The 23,044-nt window shown below is 48.7% G+C and overlaps 1 protein-coding gene across 1 annotated transcript in view; it reads right to left on the reverse strand.

The window, feature by feature from the left end:
• herc2 (HECT and RLD domain containing E3 ubiquitin protein ligase 2) overlaps positions 1–23,044 on the reverse strand; it is a 284,448-nt gene that overhangs the window by 102,094 nt on the left and 159,310 nt on the right. Inside the window, exons 55-62 of the mRNA XM_064936237.1 lie at positions 17,168–17,259; positions 14,590–14,765; positions 10,964–11,075; positions 9,491–9,572; positions 9,020–9,254; positions 8,247–8,424; positions 3,309–3,390; positions 3,052–3,223 (exon numbers count right to left, since the gene is read on the reverse strand). Coding sequence (XP_064792309.1) covers positions 3,052–3,223; positions 3,309–3,390; positions 8,247–8,424; positions 9,020–9,254; positions 9,491–9,572; positions 10,964–11,075; positions 14,590–14,765; positions 17,168–17,259 — 1,129 coding nt within the window. The remainder of the gene's footprint in view (positions 1–3,051; positions 3,224–3,308; positions 3,391–8,246; positions 8,425–9,019; positions 9,255–9,490; positions 9,573–10,963; positions 11,076–14,589; positions 14,766–17,167; positions 17,260–23,044) is intronic.

Genomic DNA, 23,044 nt, shown 5'->3' on the forward strand with positions numbered 1-23,044 from the left:
TCATGGGATTTCCTCTGCATTCTAAAAGGTTCAAGAGTGACATCATCTCTCCCAACATTGAATTCACTGTAAACAGAGTCACTTTAGAAACAAATCAGCTACTTTGACCACTTTCCCAACAACGAAGACGAAAAGGTAGAGATTATGACATCTTCCTATACTTCTCTGCTATTCAAATCTGTAATCAGAACAGAATTATCTGGTACCGATCAAACGTTATTTTCCACTGAACCAAAAATATGAACACAACATGTAAAGTGTTGGTCCCAAGTTTTATGAGCTGAAAAAAAGATAGCAGAAATGTTACAAACGCACAAAAAACATGTCTCTCAAATGTGTTTACATCCCTGTTAGTGAGCATTTCTCCTTTGCCAAGTTAATCCATCCACCTGACAGGTGTGGCATATCAAGAAGCTGATTAAACAGCATGATCATTACACAGGTGCACCTTGTGCTGGGGGCCAATAAAAGGCCTCTAAAATGTGCAGTTTTGTCACACAACACAATGCCTCAGATGTCTGAAGTTTTGAGGGAACGTGCAATTGGCATGCTGACTGCAGGAATGTCCACCAAAGATGCTGCCAGAGAAATCCATGTTAATTTCTCTACCATAAGCCTAAAACGTTGTTTTCGAGAATGTAGCAGTACATCCAACCGGCCTCACAGCCTCAGAGCATGTGTATGGCGTCGTATGGGCGAGCGGTTTGCTGAGGTCAACGTTGTGGACAGAGTGCCCCATGGTGGCAGTGGGGTTATGATATGGGCAGGCATAAGCTGCAGACAATGAATACAATTGCATTTTATTGATGGCAATTTGAATGCACAAAGACCAATAATTTTTAAGGCATCTGTGATCAACAGATACATATCTGTATTCCCAGTCATGTGAAATCCATAGATTAGGGTCTAATGAATTTATTTCAACCCAGTAACTCAGTAAAATCTTTGAAATTGTTGCGTTTATATTCTTGTTGAGTATAGTAACCGCATCAACAACATTTTCTGTGAACTTTCAGGAACAACTGCTGTTTTGACCACGCCCCCAATAAGTAACTGCTGTTTTGACCACGCCCCCAATAAGTTACTGCTGTTTTGACCACGCCCCCAATAAGTAACTGCTGTTTTGACCACGCCCCCAATAAGTAACTGCTGTTTTGACCACGCCCCCAATAAGTAACTGCTGTTTTGACCACGCCCCCAATAAGTAACTGCTGTTTTGACCACGCCCCCCAATAAGTAACTGCTGTTTTGACCACGCCCCCAATAAGTAACTGCTGTTTTGACCACGCCCCCAATAAGTAACTGCTGTTTTGACCACACCCCCAATAAGTAACTGCTGTTTTGACCACGCCCCCAATAAGTAACTGCTGTTTTGACCACGCCCCCAATAAGTAACTGCTGTTTTGACCACGCCCCCAATAAGTTAGCCAAAATGTTTGAGCACAGACGGGTTTGGTTGTTTAGCAACAAAACTGACACTTGTCTGACTATGGGGCAAAATAGACAGGGTTGGGTGAGATTGTTGATATGTTGAAAACATAAATAAAGTACCAAAATGAGCAATTGTTGTCTTGTTACAGTTGTTTGTTAGCTAACTAGCAAATGTTTTGATATATTAGCATAGAATTGGACATCAGTCAAAACACCTGAAGACAAGACATGGTATCACAACGTGTTCATCTGTTAAATGGTAATTATTCGCTCCTATGGCCTATGTATTGCCTTCCTCCTCACGCCATTTACACACAATGTATATAGACTTTCTTTTTAATCCTGTATCATTGACTTGTTAATTGTTTACTCCATGTGTAACTCTGTGTTGTTGTCTGTTCACACTGCTACGCTTTATCTTGGCCAGGTCGCAGTTGTAAATGAGAACTTGTTCTCAACTAGCCTACCTGGTTAAATAAAGGTGTTCTCAACTAGCCTACCTGGTTAAGTAAAGGTGAAATAAAAAATAAATAACAAATTCAAATCTGGAATCAGAACAGAATGATCTTCTACCAATCAAAAGTCACAGCTGTTTGTCAGAGCTGAGAGTGACGACAAGTAGCTAGCTAACGCCCGCTAACAGCTCTCTCATGTCTCATCATTGAGCAGTCCAAACAGAGCTGTTACTATACCAATGCATATCTGTTGTGGTCTAGTCCTGTCTTTTTGCTAGCTAAGGCCATCTACTTTAAGTGCTGACTGTCTTCCCTGTAGCCTAGTTGGTGTGTGAACTGCTGACTGTCTTCCCTGTAGCCTAGTTGGTGTGTGAATTGCTGACTGTCTTCCCTGTAGCCTAGTTGGTGTGTGAACTGCTGACTGTCTTCCCTGTAGCCTAGTTGGTGTGTGAACTGCTGACTGCTCATCATTTGCAAATAGTTGTTGACACGTCAACCAGGATCAAGGGGCGGGGCTATGGACAGTCATGTTTTTTATTTTTTACATTTAACTAGGCAAGTCAGTTAGGAACAAATTCTTATTTACAATGACTGCCTACCCCGGCCAAACCCGGACAACGCTGGGCCAATTGTGCACCGCCCTATGGGAGTCCCAATTCACGGCCGGATGTGATACAGTTGGATACGAACCAGGGACTGTAGTGACGCATCTTGCACTGAGATGCAGTGTCTTAGACCGCTGTGCCACTCGGGAGCAATTTGTAGTATTAGAAGCTAGCAATAAGTTGCATAGCAACAGTATCAACTTCCAGTAGACAGGCGAAGTGCTAGTACACTCTGCTGAAAGGATACCTATCGTTTACAGTATACTAAAATGAACTAATTGTACATAGTATATACTCATTAAGTATGCAGAAGAGGTATTCGAACACAGCATATGTCATCAGCTGTCGGCTTGTAAAAGTCGTGAAACTTCCCTGAAGAAATCCCAGTTCCAGGTTAAAGGTTCCCTTTGAAGCTGAATCCAGAAATCCTCCAACTGGGATGTATGAAAACCCAGGGATTTTTGACGTTTTCAGGACGTTTCGTAATCCGACTCCACGACCATTTCGCTGCAATAAGGTCTGCAAAACATGTGTCTGTGACTAATAAAATTGGATCTTACCATGTCCAGACCACTCCAGACTTGGTGAGAGCCAGGGAGAACTGAGCCCCACACTCTATCTGACAGACTCCCTGCCCATACAGCCTCTCAATGTTCTGAGGGATATTACAGCCCTCGCTGCCCCCACGACCCAGCTTCCCAAAGTCCCCATCGCCCCAGGAGAACACGAGACCTGAGGAGGGAAGAAGAGAGCTCAGAGCAGTGTAACGACACATGGCTATCTATTCAACACAGCACAAATACACACGCGCAAGTACCTTCATCTGTCAGGGCTAGAGTTTGAGCATCTCTACTCCCACAAGCCACCTGGACCACACGATGACCCAGGAGCACCTTCACCTGTATCAAACACAGACAAATCAGATACACAACTTTAACAGTGTAACAGTTCTATAGCCAATCTAAAACCACATGAACAGTATCGGAAGTCTCAGAAAACCACGTTATGGTACATTATAGTATCAGAAAACAACATTATGGTACATTATAGTATCAGAAAACCACATTATGGTACATTATAGTATCAGAAAACAACGTTATGGTACATTATAGTATCAGAAAACAACATTTATTATAGTCTTCTGCCTGCGTCTATGGAACCCTGACCTGTTCACCGGACGTGCTACCTGTCCCAGACCTGCTGTTTTCAACTCTCTAGAGACAGCAGGAGTGGTAGAGATACTCTGAATGATCGGCTATGAAAAGCCATATGACATTTACTCCTGACTTGCTGTACCCTCGACAACCACTGTGATTATTATTATTTGACCCTGCTGGTCATTTATGAACATTTGAACATCTTGGCCATGTTCTGTTATAATCTCCACCTGGTACAGTCAGAAGAGGACTGGCCACCCCTCAGAACCTGGTTCCTCTCTAGGTTTCTTCCTAGGTTCTGGCCTTTCTAGGGAGTTTTTCCTAGCCACCGTGTTTCTACACCTGCATTGCTTGCTGTTTGGGGTTTTAGGCTGGGTTTCTGTACAGCACTTTGTGATATCAGCTGATGTAAGAAGGGCTATATAAATACATGTGATTTGATTTATCAGAAGACTCTCAGAAAACTATATGTAGAGTACATTATTCTAGTAGCGTATCCACAGAGAGGTAGTGCTACTACGTACCAGTTGTAGCTGTGTGGTGTGGTCTCTACTACGTACCAGTTTGGGTCGTAGCTGCGTGGTGTGGTCTCTACTACGTACCAGTTTGGGTCGTAGCTGCGTGGTGTGGTCTCTACTACGTACCAGTTTGGGTCGTAGCTGCGTGGTGTGGTCTCTACTACGTACCAGTTTGGGTCGTAGCTGCGTGGTGTGGTCTCTACTACGTACCAGTTTGGGTCGTAGCTGCGTGGTGTGGTCTCTACTACGTACCAGTTTGGGTCGTAGCTGCGTGGTGTGGTCTCTACTACGTACCAGTTGTAGCTGTGTGGTGGGGTCTCTACTACGTACCAGTTTGGGTCGTAGCTGCGTGGTGTGGTCTCTACTACGTACCAGTTGTAGCTGTGTGGTGTGGTCTCTACTACGTACCAGTTTGGGTCGTAGCTGCGTGGTGTGGTCTCTACTACGTACCAGTTTGGGTCGTAGCTGCGTGGTGTGGTCTCTACTACGTACCAGTTTGGGTCGTAGCTGCGTGGTGTGGTCTCTACTACGTACCAGTTTGGGTCGTAGCTGCGTGGTGTGGTCTCTACTACGTACCAGTTGTAGCTGTGTGGTGGGGTCTCTACTACGTACCAGTTTGGGTCGTAGCTGCGTGGTGTGGTCTCTACTACGTACCAGTTGTAGCTGTGTGGTGTGGTCTCTACTACGTACCAGTTTGGGTCGTAGCTGCGTGGTGTGGTCTCTACTACGTACCAGTTTGGGTCGTAGCTGCGTGGTGTGGTCTCTACTACGTACCAGTTTGGGTCGTAGCTGCGTGGTGTGGTCTCTACTACGTACCAGTTTGGGTCGTAGCTGCGTGGTGTGGTCTCTACTACGTACCAGTTTGGGTCGTAGCTGCGTGGTGTGGTCTCTACTACGTACCAGTTGTAGCTGTGTGGTGGGGTCTCTACTACGTACCAGTTTGGGTCGTAGCTGCGTGGTGTGGTCTCTACTACGTACCAGTTGTAGCTGTGTGGTGTGGTCTCTACTACGTACCAGTTTGGGTCGTAGCTGCGTGGTGTGGTCTCTACTACGTACCAGTTTGGGTCGTAGCTGCGTGGTGTGGTCTCTACTACGTACCAGTTTGGGTCGTAGCTGCGTGGTGTGGTCTCTACTACGTACCAGTTTGGGTCGTAGCTGCGTGGTGTGGTCTCTACTACGTACCAGTTTGGGTCGTAGCTGCGTGGTGTGGTCTCTACTACGTACCAGTTGTAGCTGTGTGGTGGGGTCTCTACTACGTACCAGTTTGGGTCGTAGCTGCGTGGTGTGGTCTCTACTACGTACCAGTTGTAGCTGTGTGGTGTGGTCTCTACTACGTACCAGTTTGGGTCGTAGCTGCGTGGTGTGGTCTCTACTACGTACCAGTTTGGGTCGTAGCTGCGTGGTGTGGTCTCTACTACGTACCCGTTTGGGTCGTAGCTGCGTGGTGTGGTCTCTACTACGTACCAGTTGTAGCTGTGTGGTGTGGTCTCTACTACGTACCAGTTTGGGTCGTAGCTGCGTGGTGTGGTCTCTACTACGTACCAGTTGTAGCTGTGTGGTGTGGTCTCTACTACGTACCAGTTGTAGCTGTGTGGTGGGGTCTCTACTACGTACCAGTTGTAGCTGTGTGGTGTGGTCTCTACTACGTACCAGTTGTAGCTGTGTGGTGGGGTCTCTACTACGTACCAGTTTGGGTCGTAGCTGCGTGGTGTGGTCTCTACTACGTACCAGTTGTAGCTGTGTGGTGTGGTCTCTACTACGTACCAGTTTGGGTCGTAGCTGCGTGGTGTGGTCTCTACTACGTACCAGTTTGGGTCGTAGCTGCGTGGTGTGGTCTCTACTACGTACCAGTTTGGGTCGTAGCTGCGTGGTGTGGTCTCTACTACGTACCAGTTTGGGTCGTAGCTGCGTGGTGTGGTCTCTACTACGTACCAGTTTGGGTCGTAGCTGCGTGGGGTGGTCTCTACTACGTACCAGTTTGGGTCGTAGCTGCGTGGTGTGGTCTCTACTACGTACCAGTTTGGGTCGTAGCTGTGTGGTGGGGTCTCTACTACGTACCAGTTTGGGTCGTAGCTGCGTGGTGTGGTCTCTACTACGTACCAGTTGTAGCTGTGTGGTGTGGTCTCTACTACGTACCAGTTTGGGTCGTAGCTGCGTGGTGTGGTCTCTACTACGTACCAGTTGTAGCTGTGTGGTGTGGTCTCTACTACGTACCAGTTTGGGTCGTAGCTGCGTGGTGTGGTCTCTACTACGTACCAGTTTGGGTCGTAGCTGCGTGGTGTGGTCTCTACTACGTACCAGTTGTAGCTGTGTGGTGTGGTCTCTACTACGTACCAGTTTGGGTCGTAGCTGCGTGGTGTGGTCTCTACTACGTACCAGTTGTAGCTGTGTGGTGTGGTCTCTACTACGTACCAGTTGTAGCTGTGTGGTGGGGTCTCTACTACGTACCAGTTGTAGCTGTGTGGTGTGGTCTCTACTACGTACCAGTTGTAGCTGTGTGGTGGGGTCTCTACTACGTACCAGTTTGGGTCGTAGCTGCGTGGTGTGGTCTCTACTACGTACCAGTTGTAGCTGTGTGGTGTGGTCTCTACTACGTACCAGTTTGGGTCGTAGCTGCGTGGTGTGGTCTCTACTACGTACCAGTTTGGGTCGTAGCTGCGTGGTGTGGTCTCTACTACGTACCAGTTTGGGTCGTAGCTGCGTGGTGTGGTCTCTACTACGTACCAGTTGTAGCTGTGTGGTGTGGTCTCTACTACGTACCAGTTTGGGTCGTAGCTGCGTGGTGTGGTCTCTACTACGTACCAGTTGTAGCTGTGTGGTGTGGTCTCTACTACGTACCAGTTGTAGCTGTGTGGTGGGGTCTCTACTACGTACCAGTTGTAGCTGTGTGGTGTGGTCTCTACTACGTACCAGTTGTAGCTGTGTGGTGGGGTCTCTACTACGTACCAGTTTGGGTCGTAGCTGCGTGGTGTGGTCTCTACTACGTACCAGTTGTAGCTGTGTGGTGTGGTCTCTACTACGTACCAGTTTGGGTCGTAGCTGCGTGGTGTGGTCTCTACTACGTACCAGTTTGGGTCGTAGCTGCGTGGTGTGGTCTCTACTACGTACCAGTTTGGGTCGTAGCTGCGTGGTGTGGTCTCTACTACGTACCAGTTGTAGCTGTGTGGTGGGGTCTCTACTACGTACCAGTTTGGGTCGTAGCTGCGTGGTGTGGTCTCTACTACGTACCAGTTGTAGCTGTGTGGTGGGGTCTCTACTACGTACCAGTTTGGGTCGTAGCTGCGTGGTGTGGTCTCTACTACGTACCAGTTGTAGCTGTGTGGTGTGGTCTCTACTACGTACCAGTTTGGGTCGTAGCTGCGTGGTGTGGTCTCTACTACGTACCAGTTTGGGTCGTAGCTGCGTGGTGTGGTCTCTACTACGTACCAGTTTGGGTCGTAGCTGCGTGGTGTGGTCTCTACTACGTACCAGTTGTAGCTGTGTGGTGGGGTCTCTACTACGTACCAGTTTGGGTCGTAGCTGCGTGGTGTGGTCTCTACTACGTACCAGTTGTAGCTGTGTGGTGGGGTCTCTACTACGTACCAGTTTGGGTCGTAGCTGCGTGGTGTGGTCTCTACTACGTACCAGTTGTAGCTGTGTGGTGGGGTCTCTACTACGTACCAGTTTGGGTCGTAGCTGCGTGGTGTGGTCTCTACTACGTACCAGTTTGGGTCGTAGCTGCGTGGTGTGGTCTCTACTACTTACCAGTTTGGGTCGTAGCTGCGTGGTGTGGTCTCTACTACGTACCAGTTTGGGTCGTAGCTGCGTGGTGTGGTCTCTACTACGTACCAGTTTGGGTCGTAGCTGCGTGGTGTGGTCTCTACTACGTACCAGTTTGGGTCGTAGCTGCGTGGTGTGGTCTCAACTACGTACCAGTTTGGGTCGTAGCTGCGTGGTGTGGTCTCTACTACGTACCAGTTTGGGTCGTAGCTGCGTGGTGTGGTCTCTACTACGTACCAGTTTGGGTCGTAGCTGCGTGGTGTGGTCTCTACTACGTACCAGTTTGGGTCGTAGCTGCGTGGTGTGGTCTCTACTACGTACCAGTTTGGGTCGTAGCTGCGTGGTGTTGTCTCCGTGTCCCAGCCGTCCGTACTCCCCCAGGCCCCAGCTGTACAGTTCTCCACTGGAGGTGATGGCAGCACTGTGGGACGAGCCACAGGCGATGTCCCGGATCCTCTTGGTCTTCAGGGCCTCGATGAGGCGCGGCTTGTCACAGTTCCTTCAGGGAGGAAGAGATGCATTTAAAAAGACATTGGTATCGATGTGCTGCGCTTTTCTATATACTCTACCTCTTCTGCATAAAGGACATTATTGCCTCAAAACCATAAGTTAATAAAAATACATTCAGTTGTCAAGTGAACGGCGTAGTGAACACAGTAGAATGAAAGTCTTAGTGAACACAGTAGAATGAATGTCTTAGTGAACACAGTAGAATGAATGTCTTAGTGAACACAGTAGAATGAATGTCTTAGTGAACACAGTAGAATGAAAGTCTCACAGCGTAGTGAACACAGTAGAATGAATGTCTTAGTGAACACAGTAGAATGAATGTCTTAGTGAACACAGTAGAATGAATGTCTTAGTGAACACAGTAGAATGAATGTCTTAGTGAACACAGTAGAATGAATGTCTTAGTGAACACAGTAGAATGAATGTCTTAGTGAACACAGTAGAATGAAAGTCTCACAGTGTAGTGTAGGGTGTGATGATTAGAGGGCTTACATTCTGCTTAGGTGTCCCTATGGGCCCTGGTCAAAAGTAGTGCACTATGTTGGGAATATGGTGCATTTTGGGCCGCGACATATATAACTTACATCCTGCTGAAGTGTCCCAGTTTCCCGTCGTCTCCCTCTCCCCAGGAGAACACCTTCCCATCGACGGTGAGGGCCATGGCGTGGCGTCCCCCAGAATGCACCGCAACCTTCTTCACTACGTAGTTACTGAGAGCAGTGATCTGGCGGGGGATAGGGATGGTACCGCTGGACAGACCCAGGCCCAGACGCCCGTTAGTGGCCTCCCCACACGAATAAACCTTCCCCTCGGCCGTCACTGGAACAACACAGGTAGGTCAGTTACACACACACACACACACACACACACACACACACACACAGAGTTTCTGAAAGAACACCTTTCTCAACAAAAACATAGACAACGCTAACAGCCTAACATTGCCCTCTCACACAGCAGGCATTGCCCTCTCACACAGCAGGCATTGCCCTCTCACACAGCAGGCATTGCCCTCTCATGTCTTCCAACTGTTCTTTGTCTGCGTCTTTACTGACCGGCAAACAGACTCTTGGAGCCGCCGGCCACCTGCACCACGTTGAGGGCTGAGAGGGTTTCAGAGAAGGACGGGACCTTGATCTGAGTAGGAAGAGCACCGACATGCAGAGGATCAGACTAAAGAATTAGACAGCTGTTAACATTCAACTGCAGCAACTTCCATCTATTTTATATTTGTTTTGTAAAAACTATTCTAAGAAATGCAACACAGTTGGGACAATGGATGGAGATACTCCAAACTTGAAGAATGTTTTAAATCCATCCGATAGACTGAATAACAGCACCTTTTTACTGGCACGGACAAATCATTCTGGGATTTTGGTGGGAATTCTTATTATTATTCAATTTATTGTAAAATGTCACTTTTTATTTTCTTAGAATGCACTCATGTATATACATTTTCTAACGGTATCAGGTATTTGTTTATATAGTTTGTGTTAAAATATTTTTTTTTTTATATGTGCTTCATTTGCACAAATACACTGGTTTTATTTGCATATAAACTTGAACAAAAATATAAAACGCAACACGTGAAGTGATTATTTCTGTCTGTAATAAAGCCCTTCTGTGGGAAAAAAATCATTCTGATTGGCTGAGCCTGGCTCCCCAGTGGGTGGGCCTGTGCCCTCCCAGGCCCACCCATGACTACGCCCCTGCTCAGTCACGTGAAATCCATAAATTAGGGCCTAGTTCATTTATTTAAATTGACAGATTTCCTTCTAATGAACTGTAAATCTTTGAAATTGTTGCAATTATATATTTTTGTTCATTGTATAAAACATTAACATAAATGGATGGGACAGGGATACAACTACCAAAACCATTCTGTCTCGGCCTACAGGCCTTAGCCCTGTAGTCACCTGTGTGGTCTCATTAATTACTGTTGCGTAAGTCAACATGTGTCAATAGCAGGGAACCTTCATATTAAAATCAACAGCTTGGTTCTAGATCACACGTCACATCGTTGGCCAGATCAGATATTATATCACTAGAATCTGAATGTTCCTTTTCAGAAGGCGTTAATCATTTCAGCGCATCTCATTTGTTAACATTTCAAATGTATTGAACTTTTTAAATTCCATCCAAATAAAGTGATTTTCTCTCTTCTCTGTCTTGTGGTGTCGATGTTGAGACAACGCGTTCAATCCCAGGGCAAGCTTTATAGCGTCCTTCTACGCTTCCCACTGAGCTCATTTCAGCCATGCCCCGGGGTGTGTTTGACAGGTTATTACAAACATTTCCGTGGTCGTAACATTAACAGGACAAAACAACAAGCAAGACATGAAAGAGTCACGAGATTAAAATGAAAGCAATCAATCCACTGAGATTTACTGTAAGTAACAAGTGGATTTTTGCACCCCTCAAACACAGGAAACAGATGGCTGGAAAAGAGAGATCCTCAGATTTGGCAGGACATGCGCCGTAAAGTAGAAAGGTGAACTTTAGGCTAATCAAAGCAGACCAGGCAGTACCTTGGACCCCTTCAGTCCTCCCAGCTGGTCTTTGTCATTGAGTCCCCAGACAAACACCTTGGTCCGGATGGTGGCATTCGACTCCAGACCTGACAACTTCTTACGGGCCAAACTAGCAGAACAGAAAGAGAGGAATCAGATCTGTAAAAAGAACCCAGCCGGGATTTAAAGATCTGAACATATGGACTAAATTATCTCTACTGACTCAGAGGCCAAAGATGCTCTGAAGGAATCAATGCATGAATAAAATAGAGCTGAAATACCAGCCAACTGTATTGGTGTAGGTAAGGGTTTTAGTAGTAATAAACAGGAAAAGGTCAAGGCCCAGCATGAATATAGAGGTAATAAACAGGAAAAGGCCCAGCATGAATATAGAGGTAATAAACAGAGAAAAGGCCCAGCATGAATATAGAGGTAATACACAGGGAAAAAGGCCCAGCATGAATATAGAGGTAATAAACAGGGAAAAGGTCAAGGCCCAGCATGAATATAGAGGTAATAAACAGGGAAAGGCCCAGCATGAATATAGAGGTAATAAACAGAGAAAAGGCCCAGCATGAATATAGAGGTAATAAACAGGGAAAAGGTCAAGGCCCAGCATGAATATAGAGGTAATAAACAGGGAAAGGCCCAGCATGAATATAGAGGTAATAAACAGAGAAAAGGCCCAGCATGAATATAGAGGTAATAAACAGGGAAAAGGTCAAGGCCCAGCATGAATATAGAGGTAATAAACAGGGAAAAGGCCCAGCATGAATATAGAGGTAATAAACAGGGAAAAAGGCCCAGCATGAATATAGAGGTAATAAACAGAGAAAAGGCCCAGCATGAATATAGAGGTAATAAACAGAGAAAAGGCCCAGCATGAATATAGAGGTAATAAAAACCTGCTCCAGAGCACTCAGAGGTTCACCTTTACAACGACCCTAAGCACACAGCAAACTTTTTTAATTATAAATTAGCAAACATTTTTTTAAACTGTTTTTGCTTTGTCATCATGGGGTAGTGTGATGTCTTTATGGGTTAGTGTGATGTCATTATGGGTTAGTGTGATGTCATTATGGGTTAGTGTGATGTGATTATGGGGTAGTGTGATGTCATTATGGGGTAGTGTGATGTCATTATGGGTTAGTGTGATGTCATTATGGGTTAGTGTGATGTCATTATGGGGTAGTGTGATGTCATTATGGGGTAGTGTGATGTCATTATGGGGTAGTGTGATGTCATTATGGGTTAGTGCGATGTCATTATGGGGTAGTGCGATGTCATTATGGGGTAGCGTGATGTCATTATGGGGTAGCGTGATGTCATTATGGGGTAGCGTGATGTCATTATGGGGTAGCGTGATGTCATTATGGGGTAGTGTGATGTCATTATGGGGTAGTGTGATGTCATTATGGGTTAGTGTGATGTCATTATGGGTTACTGTGATGTCATTATGGGGTAGTGTGTGTAGAATGATAAGGGAATAAAACAATTGAATCAATTTTAGAATAAGGCTGTAACGTAACAATGTGTGGAAAAGGTCAAGGGGTCTGAATACTCTCCCCAAGGCTCTGTGAGGCATATCTGATGTCTGAATACTCTCCCCAAGGCTCTGTGAGGCATATCTGATGTCTGAATACTCTCCCCAAGGCTCTGTGAGGCATATCTGATGTCTGAATACTCTCCCCAAGGCTCTGTGAGGCATATCTGATGTCTGAATACTCTCCCCAAGGCTCTGTGAGGCATATCTGATGTCTGAATACTCTCCCCAAGGCTCTGTGAGGCATATCTGATGTCTGAATACTCTCCCCAAGGCTCTGTGAGGCATATCTGATGTCTGAATACTCTCCCCAAGGCTCTGTGAGGCATATCTGATGTCTGAATACTCTCCCCAAGGCTCTGTGAGGCATATCTGATGTCTGAATACTCTCCCCAAGGCTCTGTGAGGCATATCTGATGTCTGAATACTCTCCCCAAGGCTCTGTGAGGCATATCTGATGCGTGGCGTTTCCACAATCCCACAGCGAGGGAATGTTTTTTTATCGGCAGTTCATAAGACCTTCTCACCTGTAGACTACTTTTCCCTAGACAATAGATTTCTGCCCCTCATCACAGAGTTACCAAGCTATAGTCATTCCGGATCATTCCCCTCGTACTATGAAACTCCTTCTACCAAATACGCAGCCAAATTATCCCCCTTGGTGGCTTAACTCACTCGTGTGATCAGAAGAAACCCTTGTTGCTTTAATATCATCTGAAATTGAGCTGTTTCTCGAGGTAAATCAAACCCCTGGAATGTCTCAGTATAGGAATCACTGAAGGCTTATTTAAAAAAAGGGGCCAAATTATTTCGTGCAGCCCAAGATTAAGGAAGTGCAATGTTCAATGCCGAGGGGGACTTACAAATCAATTCTGGGATTTGGATACAGCGTATTCACACTCCTCATTCCCAGATTTACTTTAAATAACGTTTCACACTTCAGATGGTGTTTTTGATCTTTAAACTCGACAAGCTGAAAATCTAATGAGTAAATCTCGATACCAAAATTATGAACATCAGAGAAAATGCTAGCACATTAGCTGTGCCACAGAACCGCAAATCAAACCATACCTGAGATAACTGACGAGCTGGGTAACAAATGTCTTGATCATTTCGAGGTCACTTCATGCTTTCATAACTTTTACTCACAAATATACACTTCGGAATCAGCTGGTAATGCCACCTTACTCCACACCTTGGAGAACTTAGATGTTCCTACAGTTGAACCTGAGACAGCTGCTGAACTAGACCAACAGCTCTCTGTAGAAGAGATTGTGTTGGCAATTAAATCTATGCAGTAAATCGCCTTGACCCGATGGACTTCGGAGCGAATTGCGTATGGTCTAGGGCGTATGGTCTAGGGCGTATGGCCTAGGGCGTATGGCCTAGGGCGTATGGCCTAGGGCGTATGGTCTAGGGCGTATGGTCTAGGGCGTATGGCCTAGGGCGTATGGCCTAGGGCGTATGGTCTAGGGCGTATGGTCTAGGGCGTATGGCCTAGGGCGTATGGCCTAGGGCGTATGGCCTAGGGCGTATGGCCTAGGGCGTATGGTCTAGGGCGTATGGTCTAGGGCGTATGGTCTAGGGCGTACGGTCTAGGGCGTACGGTCTAGGGCGTACGGTCTAGGGCGTACGGTCTAGGGCGTACGGTCTAGGGCGTACGGTCTAGGGCGTACGGTCTAAGGCGTATGGTCTAGGGCGTACGGTCTAGGGCGTATGGTCTAGGGCGTATGGGGTCAGGGTCTAGGGCGTACGGTCTAGGGCGTATGGTCTAGGGCGTACGGTCTAGGGCGTATGGTCTAGGGCGTATGGTCTAGGGCGTACGGTCTAGGGCGTACGGTCTAGGGCGTATGGGGTCAGGGTCTAGGGCGTACGGTCTAGGGCGTATGGTCTAGGGCGTATGGTCTAGGGCGTATGGTCTAGGGCGTATGGTCTAGGGCGTATGGTCTAGGGCGTACGGCCTAGGGCGTACGGTCTAGGGCGTACGGTCTAGGGCGTATGGGGTCAGGGTCTAGGGCGTACGGTCTAGGGCGTATGGGGTCAGGGTCTAGGGGTAGATTTAGGATTGTGGCACTACTTTAAAAACAGAATCATTCCTCACCTCCCAGTAGGCGTCTTCTCATCATCCTCTTCCTCGTTGTCTGAAGCCAGGAACGGCACGGTGGCCAGGTCCTCATCCTCTGCTCTGATCCGTCCCACGATACCCAGGCCGTGGATCTTACAGTCGATACCAGAGCTGCGGCACTGCTTGATGGCTATCTCTATGTACCTGTGGTACTGGAAGAACACACAGGTGACACCGGTTAGGTGGTACTGAGGAATTGTAACAGATTTCCTCTTTTGAAGCTGGAGCGTTCGATTTACAATTAAATAGTTTACAAACAGTGGACTAAAACAGACCTATATGTGGGGTTCTGATGGGTTAGAGCAGCATGACTCAGTTAGAAGTTCTATTCTTTAAGAATCAATGGCCCATATATTAGGTACACCACCACGTTCCCAAATGGTTCCCTCCTACAGACAGTGAGTCACGTGCCTTGCTATATAAAGCAGGCAGACAGGCATCAAGACATTCAGGTACTTTTCAAATGAACGTTAGAATGGACAAAACCAGTGACCTAAGAAACTGAGGGTGGCTTGGTCCTCGGTGCCAGGCGTGGGGTGAGAAACACACGGCTTCAGGATGGATCCCGGTGCCAGGCGTGGGGTGAGAAACACACGGCTTCAGGGTGGATCCCCGGTGCCAGGCGTGGGGTGAGAAACACACGGCTTCAGGATGGATCCTCGGTGCCAGGCGTGGGGTGAGAAACACACGGCTTCAGGATGGATCCTCGGTGCCAGGCGTGGGGTGAGAAACACACGGCTTCAGGATGGATCCTTGGTGCCAGGCGTGTGGTGAGAAACACACGGCTTCAGGGTGGATCCCCGGTGCTAGGCGTGGGGTGAGAAACACACGGCTTCAGGATGGATCCTCGGTGCCAGGCGTGTGGTGAGAAACACACGGCTTCAGGATGGATCCTCGGTGCCAGGCGTGTGGTGAGAAACACACGGCTTCAGGATGGATCCTCGGTGCCAGACGTGGGGTGAGAAACACACGGCTTCAGGATGGATCCTCGGTGCCAGGCGTGTGGTGAGAAACACACGGCTTCAGGGTGGATCCTCGGTGCCAGACGTGTGGTGAGAAACACACGGCTTCAGGGTGGATCCTCGGTGCCAGGCGTGTGGTGAGAAACACACGGCTTCAGGGTGGATCCTCGGTGCCAGGCGTGGGGTGAGAAACACACGGCTTCAGGGTGGATCCTCGGTGCCAGGCGTGTGGTGAGAAACACACGGCTTCAGGATGGATCCTCGGTGCCAGGCGTGGGGTGAGAAACACACGGCTTCAGGGTGGACCCTCGGTGTCAGGCGTGGGGTGAGAAACACACGGCTTCAGGGTGGATCCTCGGTGCCAGGCGTGGGGTGAGAAACACACGGCTTCAGGATGGATCCCAGGTGCCAGGCGTGGGGTGAGAAACACACGGCTTCAGGATGGATCCTCGGTGTCAGGCGTGGGGTGAGAAACACACGGCTTCAGGATGGATCCTCGGTGTCAGGCGTGTGGTGAGAAACACACGGCTTCAGGGTGGATCCTCGGTGCCAGGCGTGTGGTGAGAAACACACGGCTTCAGGGTGGATCCTCGGTGCCAGGCGTGGGGTGAGAAACACACGGCTTCAGGATGGATCCTCAGTGCCAGGCGTGGGGTGAGAAACACACGGCTTCAGGGTGGATCCTCGGTGCTAGGCGTGGGGTGAGAAACACACGGCTTCAGGATGGATCCTCGGTGCCAGGCGTGTGGTGAGAAACACACGGCTTCAGGATGGATCCTCGGTGCCAGGCGTGGGGTGAGAAACACACGGCTTCAGGGTGGATCCTCGGTGCCAGGCGTGTGGTGAGAAACACACGGCTTCAGGGTGGATCCTCGGTGCCAGGCGTGGGGTGAGAAACACACGGCTTCAGGGTGGATCCTCGGTGCCAGGCGTGTGGTGAGAAACACACGGCTTCAGGGTGGATCCTCGGTGCCAGGCGTGTGGTGAGAAACACACGGCTTCAGGGTGGATCCTCGGTGCCAGGCGTGGGGTGAGAAACACACGGCTTCAGGGTGGATCCTCGGTGCCAGGCGTGTGGTGAGAAACACACGGCTTCAGGGTGGATCCTCGGTGCCAGGCGTGGGGTGAGAAACACACGGCTTCAGGGTGGATCCTCGGTGCCAGGCGTGGGGTGAGAAACACACGGCTTCAGGGTGGATCCTCGGTGCCAGACGTGGGGTGAGAAACACACGGCTTCAGGGTGGATCCTCGGTGCCAGGCGTGGGGTGAGAAACACACGGCTTCAGGATGGATCCTCGATGCCAGGCGTGTGGTGAGAAACACCCGGCTTCAGGGTGGATCCTCGGTGCCAGGCGTGTGGTGAGAAACACACGGCTTCAGGATGGATCCTCGATGCCAGGCGTGTGGTGAGAAACACACGGCTTCAGGGTGGATCCTCGGTGCCAGGCGTGGGGTGAGAAACACACGGCTTCAGGGTGGATCTTAGTGGTGTGCGGATTCCAGTATCTCAGAACCGGTTGCCCTCCTGGGGCTCACACATGACAATGTCTAGGGGTTTTGATATTAATGTACATAGATATTGTTTAAGTTACCTCATTGCAGTCGTTGAGCAGAGGAACAGTGGTGTCTGTGGGGTTGATGTTGATAGTCTTCAGCTCCACCAGGTTGTTCAGGGAACTGCCACCTAGACAGGGAAAACAGCAGCATGAGAATACTGCTCTGGTACAAACCAAGTCATTTAAATACTAGCATAATACTGCTCTGGTAGAAACCAAGTCATTTAAATACTAGCATAATACTGCTCTGGTACAAACCAAGTCATTTAAATACTAGCATAATACTGCTCTGGAACAAACCAAGTCATTTAAATACTAGCATAATACTGCTCTGGTACAAACCAAGTCATTTAAATACTAGCATAATACTGCTCTGGAACAAACCAAGTCATTTAAATACTAGCATAATACTGCTCTGGTACAAACCAAGTCATTTAAATACTAGCATAATACTGCTCTGGTACAAACCAAGTCATTTAAATACTAGCATAATACTGCTCTGGAACAAACCAAGTCATTTAAATACTAGCATAATACTGCTCTGGAACAAACCAAGTCATTTAAATACTAGCATAATACTGCTCTGGAACAAACCAAGTCATTTAAATACTAGCATAATACTGCTCTGGAACAAACCAAGTCATTTAAATATTAGCATAATACTGCTCTGGTACAAACCAAGTCATTTAAATACTAGCATAATACTGCTCTGGAACAAACCAAGTCATTTAAATACAAGCATAATACTGCTCTGGTACAAACCAAGTCATTTAAATACTAGCATAATACTGCTCTGGTACAAACCAAGTCATTTAAATACTAGCATAATACTGCTCTGGAACAAACCAAGTCATTTAAATACTAGCATAATACTGCTCTGGTACAAACCAAGTCATTTAAATACTAGCATAATACTGCTCTGGTACAAACCAAGTCATTTAAATACTGCTCTGGAACAAACCAAGTCATTTAAATACTAGCATAATACTGCTCTGGAACAAACCAAGTCATTTAAATACTGCTCTGGAACAAACCAAGTCATTTAAATACTAGCATAATACTGCTCTGGAACAAACCAAGTCATTTAAATACTAGCATAATACTGCTCTGGAACAAACCAAGTCATTTAAATACTAGCATAATACTGCTCTGGAACAAACCAAGTCATTTAAATACTAGCATAATACTGCTCTGGTACAAACCAAGTCATTTAAATACTAGCATAATACTGCTCTGGTAGAAACCAAGTCATTTAAATACTAGCATAATACTGCTCTGGTACAAACCAAGTCATTTAAATACTAGCATAATACTGCTCTGGTAGAAACCAAGTCATTTAAATACTAGCATAATACTGCTCTGGTACAAACCAAGTCATTTAAATACTAGCATAATACTGCTCTGGTACAAACCAAGCCACCAGGCCTGTGAGGTCTGTCTCTGTGTCGACCACCAGGCCCGTGAGGTCTGTCTCTGTGTCGACCACCAGGCCCGTGAGGTCTGTCTCTGTGTCGACCACCAGGCCCGTGATGTCTGTGTCTCTGTGTCGACCACCAGGCCCGTGAGGTCTGTGTCTCTGTGTCGACCACCAGGCCCGTGAGGTCTGTGTCTCTGTGTCGACCACCAGGCCCGTGAGGTCTGTGTCTCTGTGTCGACCACCAGGCCCGTGAGGTCTGTGTCTCTGTGTCGACCACCAGGCCCGTGAGGTCTGTGTCTCTGTGTCGACCACCAGGCCCGTGAGGTCTGTGTCTCTGTGTCGACCACCAGGCCCGTGAGGTCTGTGTCTCTGTGTCGACCACCAGGCCCGTGAGGTCTGTGGCTCTGTGTCGACCACCAGGCCTGTGAGGTCTGTGGCTCTGTGTCGACCACCAGGCCCGTGAGGTCTGTCTCTCTGTGTCGACCACCAGGCCCGTGAGGTTTGTGTCTCTGTGTCGACCACCAGGCCTGTGAGGTCTGTGTCTCTGTGTCGACCACCAGGCCCGTGAGGTCTGTCTCTGTGTCGACCACCAGGCCCGTGAGGTCTGTGTCTCTGTGTCGACCACCAGGCCTGTGAGGTCTGTGTCTCTGTGTCGACCACCAGGCCCGTGAGGTCTGTCTCTGTGTCGACCACCAGGCCCGTGAGGTCTGTCTCTGTGTCGACCACCAGGCCCGTGAGGTCTGTCTCTGTGTCGACCACCAGGCCCGTGAGGTCTGTCTCTGTGTCGACCACCAGGCCCGTGAGGTCTGTGTCTCTGTGTCGACCACCAGGCCCGTGAGGTCTGTGTCTCTGTGTCGACCACCAGGCCCGTGAGGTCTGTCTCTGTGTCGACCACCAGGCCCGTGAGGTCTGTGTCCCAGTGAATGCATGTACCTGCTGTCAGCAGTGTCTGTCAGGGTTTCCGTTTGTAAACATGTTAATTTATCAGACATTATTTGAGAAATGTTCCGGATCCGTTATGCATTGGGTGAGTAACCTGATTAGGGCCCACAACGATTAGAATGACACAAATCACATTATGGTCATTCATATTAATAAACATGCAAGTCCAGGATGCAACACTGTGCGGTCCTTCTTACCGACTAATGATGTCCTCAGCCAACAAGACAACAGCAACATCACTCGCCTATGTCAATCTATTATCCCCCATAATAGAAAAGTTGACCTATTCTATTGGTCAGCTTGTCAATATAGAAATAGCCTATTCCATACAGACTCTGGGACAGTTGTGGGGCAACCAGTAGGCCTATTCTCAACAGACTCTGGGACAACCAGTAGACCTATTCTATACAGACTCTGGGACAACCAGTAGGCCTATTCTAAACAGACTCTGGGACAACCAGTAGGCCTATTCCATACAGACTCTGGGACAACCAGTAGGCCTATTCCATACAGACTCTGGGACAACCAGTAGGCCTATTCTCAACAGACTCTGGGACAACCAGTAGGCCTATTCTATACAGACTCTGGGACAACCAGTAGGCCTATTCTCAACAGACTATGGGACAACCAGTAGACCTATTCTATACAGACTATGGGACAACCAGTAGGCCTATTCTCAACAGACTCTGGGACAACCAGCAGACCTATTCTATACAGACTATTGGACAGTTGTGGGACAACCAGTAGGCCTATTCTCAACAGACTCTGGGACAACCAGTAGGCCTATTCTATACAGACTATTGGACAGTTGTGGGACAACCAGTAGGCCTATTCCATACAGACTCTGGGACAACCAGTAGGCCTATTCTATACAGACTCTGGGCCAACCAGTAGGCCTATTCTATACAGACTCTGGGACAACCAGTAGGCCTATTCTATACAGACTCTGGGACAACCAGTAGGCCTATTCTATACAGACTCTGGGACAACCAGTAGGCCTATTCTATACAGACTATGGGACAACCAGTAGGCCTATTCTAAACAGACTCTGGGACAACCAGTAGGCCTATTCTATACAGACTCTGGGACAACCAGTAGGCCTATTCCATACAGACTCTGGGACAACCAGTAGGCCTATTCTATACAGACTCTGGGACAACCAGTAGGCCTATTCCATACAGACTCTGGGACAACCAGTAGGCCTATTCTATACAGACTCTGGGACAACCAGTAGGCCTATTCCATACAGACTCTGGGACAACCAGTAGGCCTATTCTATACAGACTCTGGGACAACCAGTAGGCCTATTCCATACAGACTCTGGGACAACCAGTAGGCCTATTCTATACAGACTTTGGGACACAGACTTTGGCTACATAAAAAACATTAACAAGCAATGAGTCTGATGCAACAGATCAAAACGGTTTGCTTAAAATGCTGATAAAGTATTATTTCTTCATATTATAAGCGCAGCAGTGGGCACCGGGCAGTGGGCACCGGGCAGTGGGCACCAGGCAGTGGGCACCGGGCAGTGGGCACCGGGCAGTAGGCACCGGGCACCAGGCAGTGGGCACCAGGCAGCGGGCACCAGGCACCGGGCAGTGGGCACCAGGCAGTGGGCACCGGGCAGTGGGCACCGGGCAGTGGGCACCGGGCACCAGGCAGTGGGCACCAGGCAGTGGGCACCGGGCAGTGGGCACCGGGCAGTAGGCACCGGGCACCAGGCAGTGGGCACCAGGCAGCGGGCACCAGGCACCAGGCAGTGGGCACCAGGCAGTGGGCACCAGGCAGTAGGCAGTAGGCATTGGGCAGTGGGCACCAGGCAGCGGGCACCAGGCAGTGGGCACCAGGCAGTGGGCACCAGGCAGTAGGCACCAGGCAGTGGGCACCAGGCACCAGGCAGTAGGCACCGGGCAGTGGGCACCAGGCAGTAGGCACCAGGCAGTAGGCACCAGGCAGTGGGCACCAGGCAGTAGGCGGCGGGCACCAGGCAGTAGGCACCGGGCACCAGGCAGTAGGCACCGGGCAGTGGGCACCGGGCAGTGGGCACCGGGCAGTGGGCACCGGGCACCAGGCAGTGGGCACCAGGCAGTAGGCACCAGGCAGTAGGCACCAGGCAGTAGGCACCAGGCAGTGGGCACCAGGCAGTAGGCACCACGCAGTAGGCACCAGGCAGTAGGCACCACACAGTGGGCACCAGGCAGTAGGCACCAGGCAGTAGGCACCAGGCAGTAGGCACCAGGCAGTAGGCACCAGGCAGTAGGCCCCAGGCAGTGGGCACCAGGCAGTAGGCACCAGGCAGTAGGCACCACGCAGTAGGCACCAGGCAGTGGGCACCAGGCAGTGGGCACCAGGCAGTAGGCACCACGCAGTAGGCACCAGGCAGTAGGCACCACGCAGTAGGCACCAGGCAGTAGGCACCAGGCAGTAGGCACCAGGCAGTAGGCTAGACACCAATGTTCCCATAATGCAATAAGGGGAACTGTACTGAGAGGTTTGATGTGACAGACGAACATGTCCGTGAGACATGCAGAAAGACAGGAGATCTAATGGGCTCCTTCTGAAGCAAGATATAAGACGTGTCTGGTGTCGTAAAACGGAGGTTTTCTAAATGACCTCCAGCTCACTGCAGAGCGGCGTGTGATTGGCTGATGGAGGCATGCCTTCCGTTACCTTGAGAAGCTGCATCAGCATCTCTCCTGCTGTCTGACAGATTCTCCTCTCAAAGGCTCTGTCTGTGTGCTGTGTGATAAATAAGACACATAACTATCTATCACAGTGCCATCCGTTTTGTCACCAAAGCACCATATACTACCCACCACTGAGACCTGTATGCTCTCGTTGGTTGGCCCTCGCTTCATACTCGTCACAAAACCCACTAGCTCCAGGTCATTTAAAAGTCTCTGCTCGGTAAAGCCCCGCCTTATCTCAGCTCACTGGTCACCATAGCAGCAACCTCCCATAGCACGTGTTCCAGCAGATATATCTCACTGGTCACCCCCAAAGCCAATTCCTCCTTTGGTCGTATTTCCTTCCAGTTCTCTGCTGCCAATGACTGGAACGAATTGCAAAAATCACTGAAGCTGGAGACTCACATCTCCCTCACTAGCTTTAAGCACCAGCTGTCAGAGCAGTTTACAGATCACTGCACCTGTACATAGGCCATCTGTAAACAGCCCATCTATCTACCTCATCCCCATACTGTATTTATTTATCTTGCTCATTTGCACCCCAGTATCTCTACTTGCACACTCATCTTCTGCACATCTATCACTCCACTACGGCCTATTTATTGCCTTACCTCCCTTATCTTACCTTATTTGCAGAATGTTTTCTATTGTGTTATTGACTGTATGTTTGTTTATGTGTAACTCTGTTGTTGTTTGTGTCGCACTGCTTTGCTTTATCTTGGCCAGGTCACAGTTGTAAATGAGAACTTGTTCTCAACTAGCCTACCTGGTTAAATAAAGGCGTTCTCAACTAGCCTACCTGGTGAAATAAAGGTGTTCTCAACTAGCCTACCTGGTTAAATAAAGGTGTTCTCAACTAGCCTA

Source organism: Oncorhynchus masou, chromosome 24, assembly GCF_036934945.1.
Source record: "Oncorhynchus masou masou isolate Uvic2021 chromosome 24, UVic_Omas_1.1, whole genome shotgun sequence".
Classification (NCBI taxonomy): Eukaryota; Metazoa; Chordata; class Actinopteri; order Salmoniformes; family Salmonidae; genus Oncorhynchus; species Oncorhynchus masou.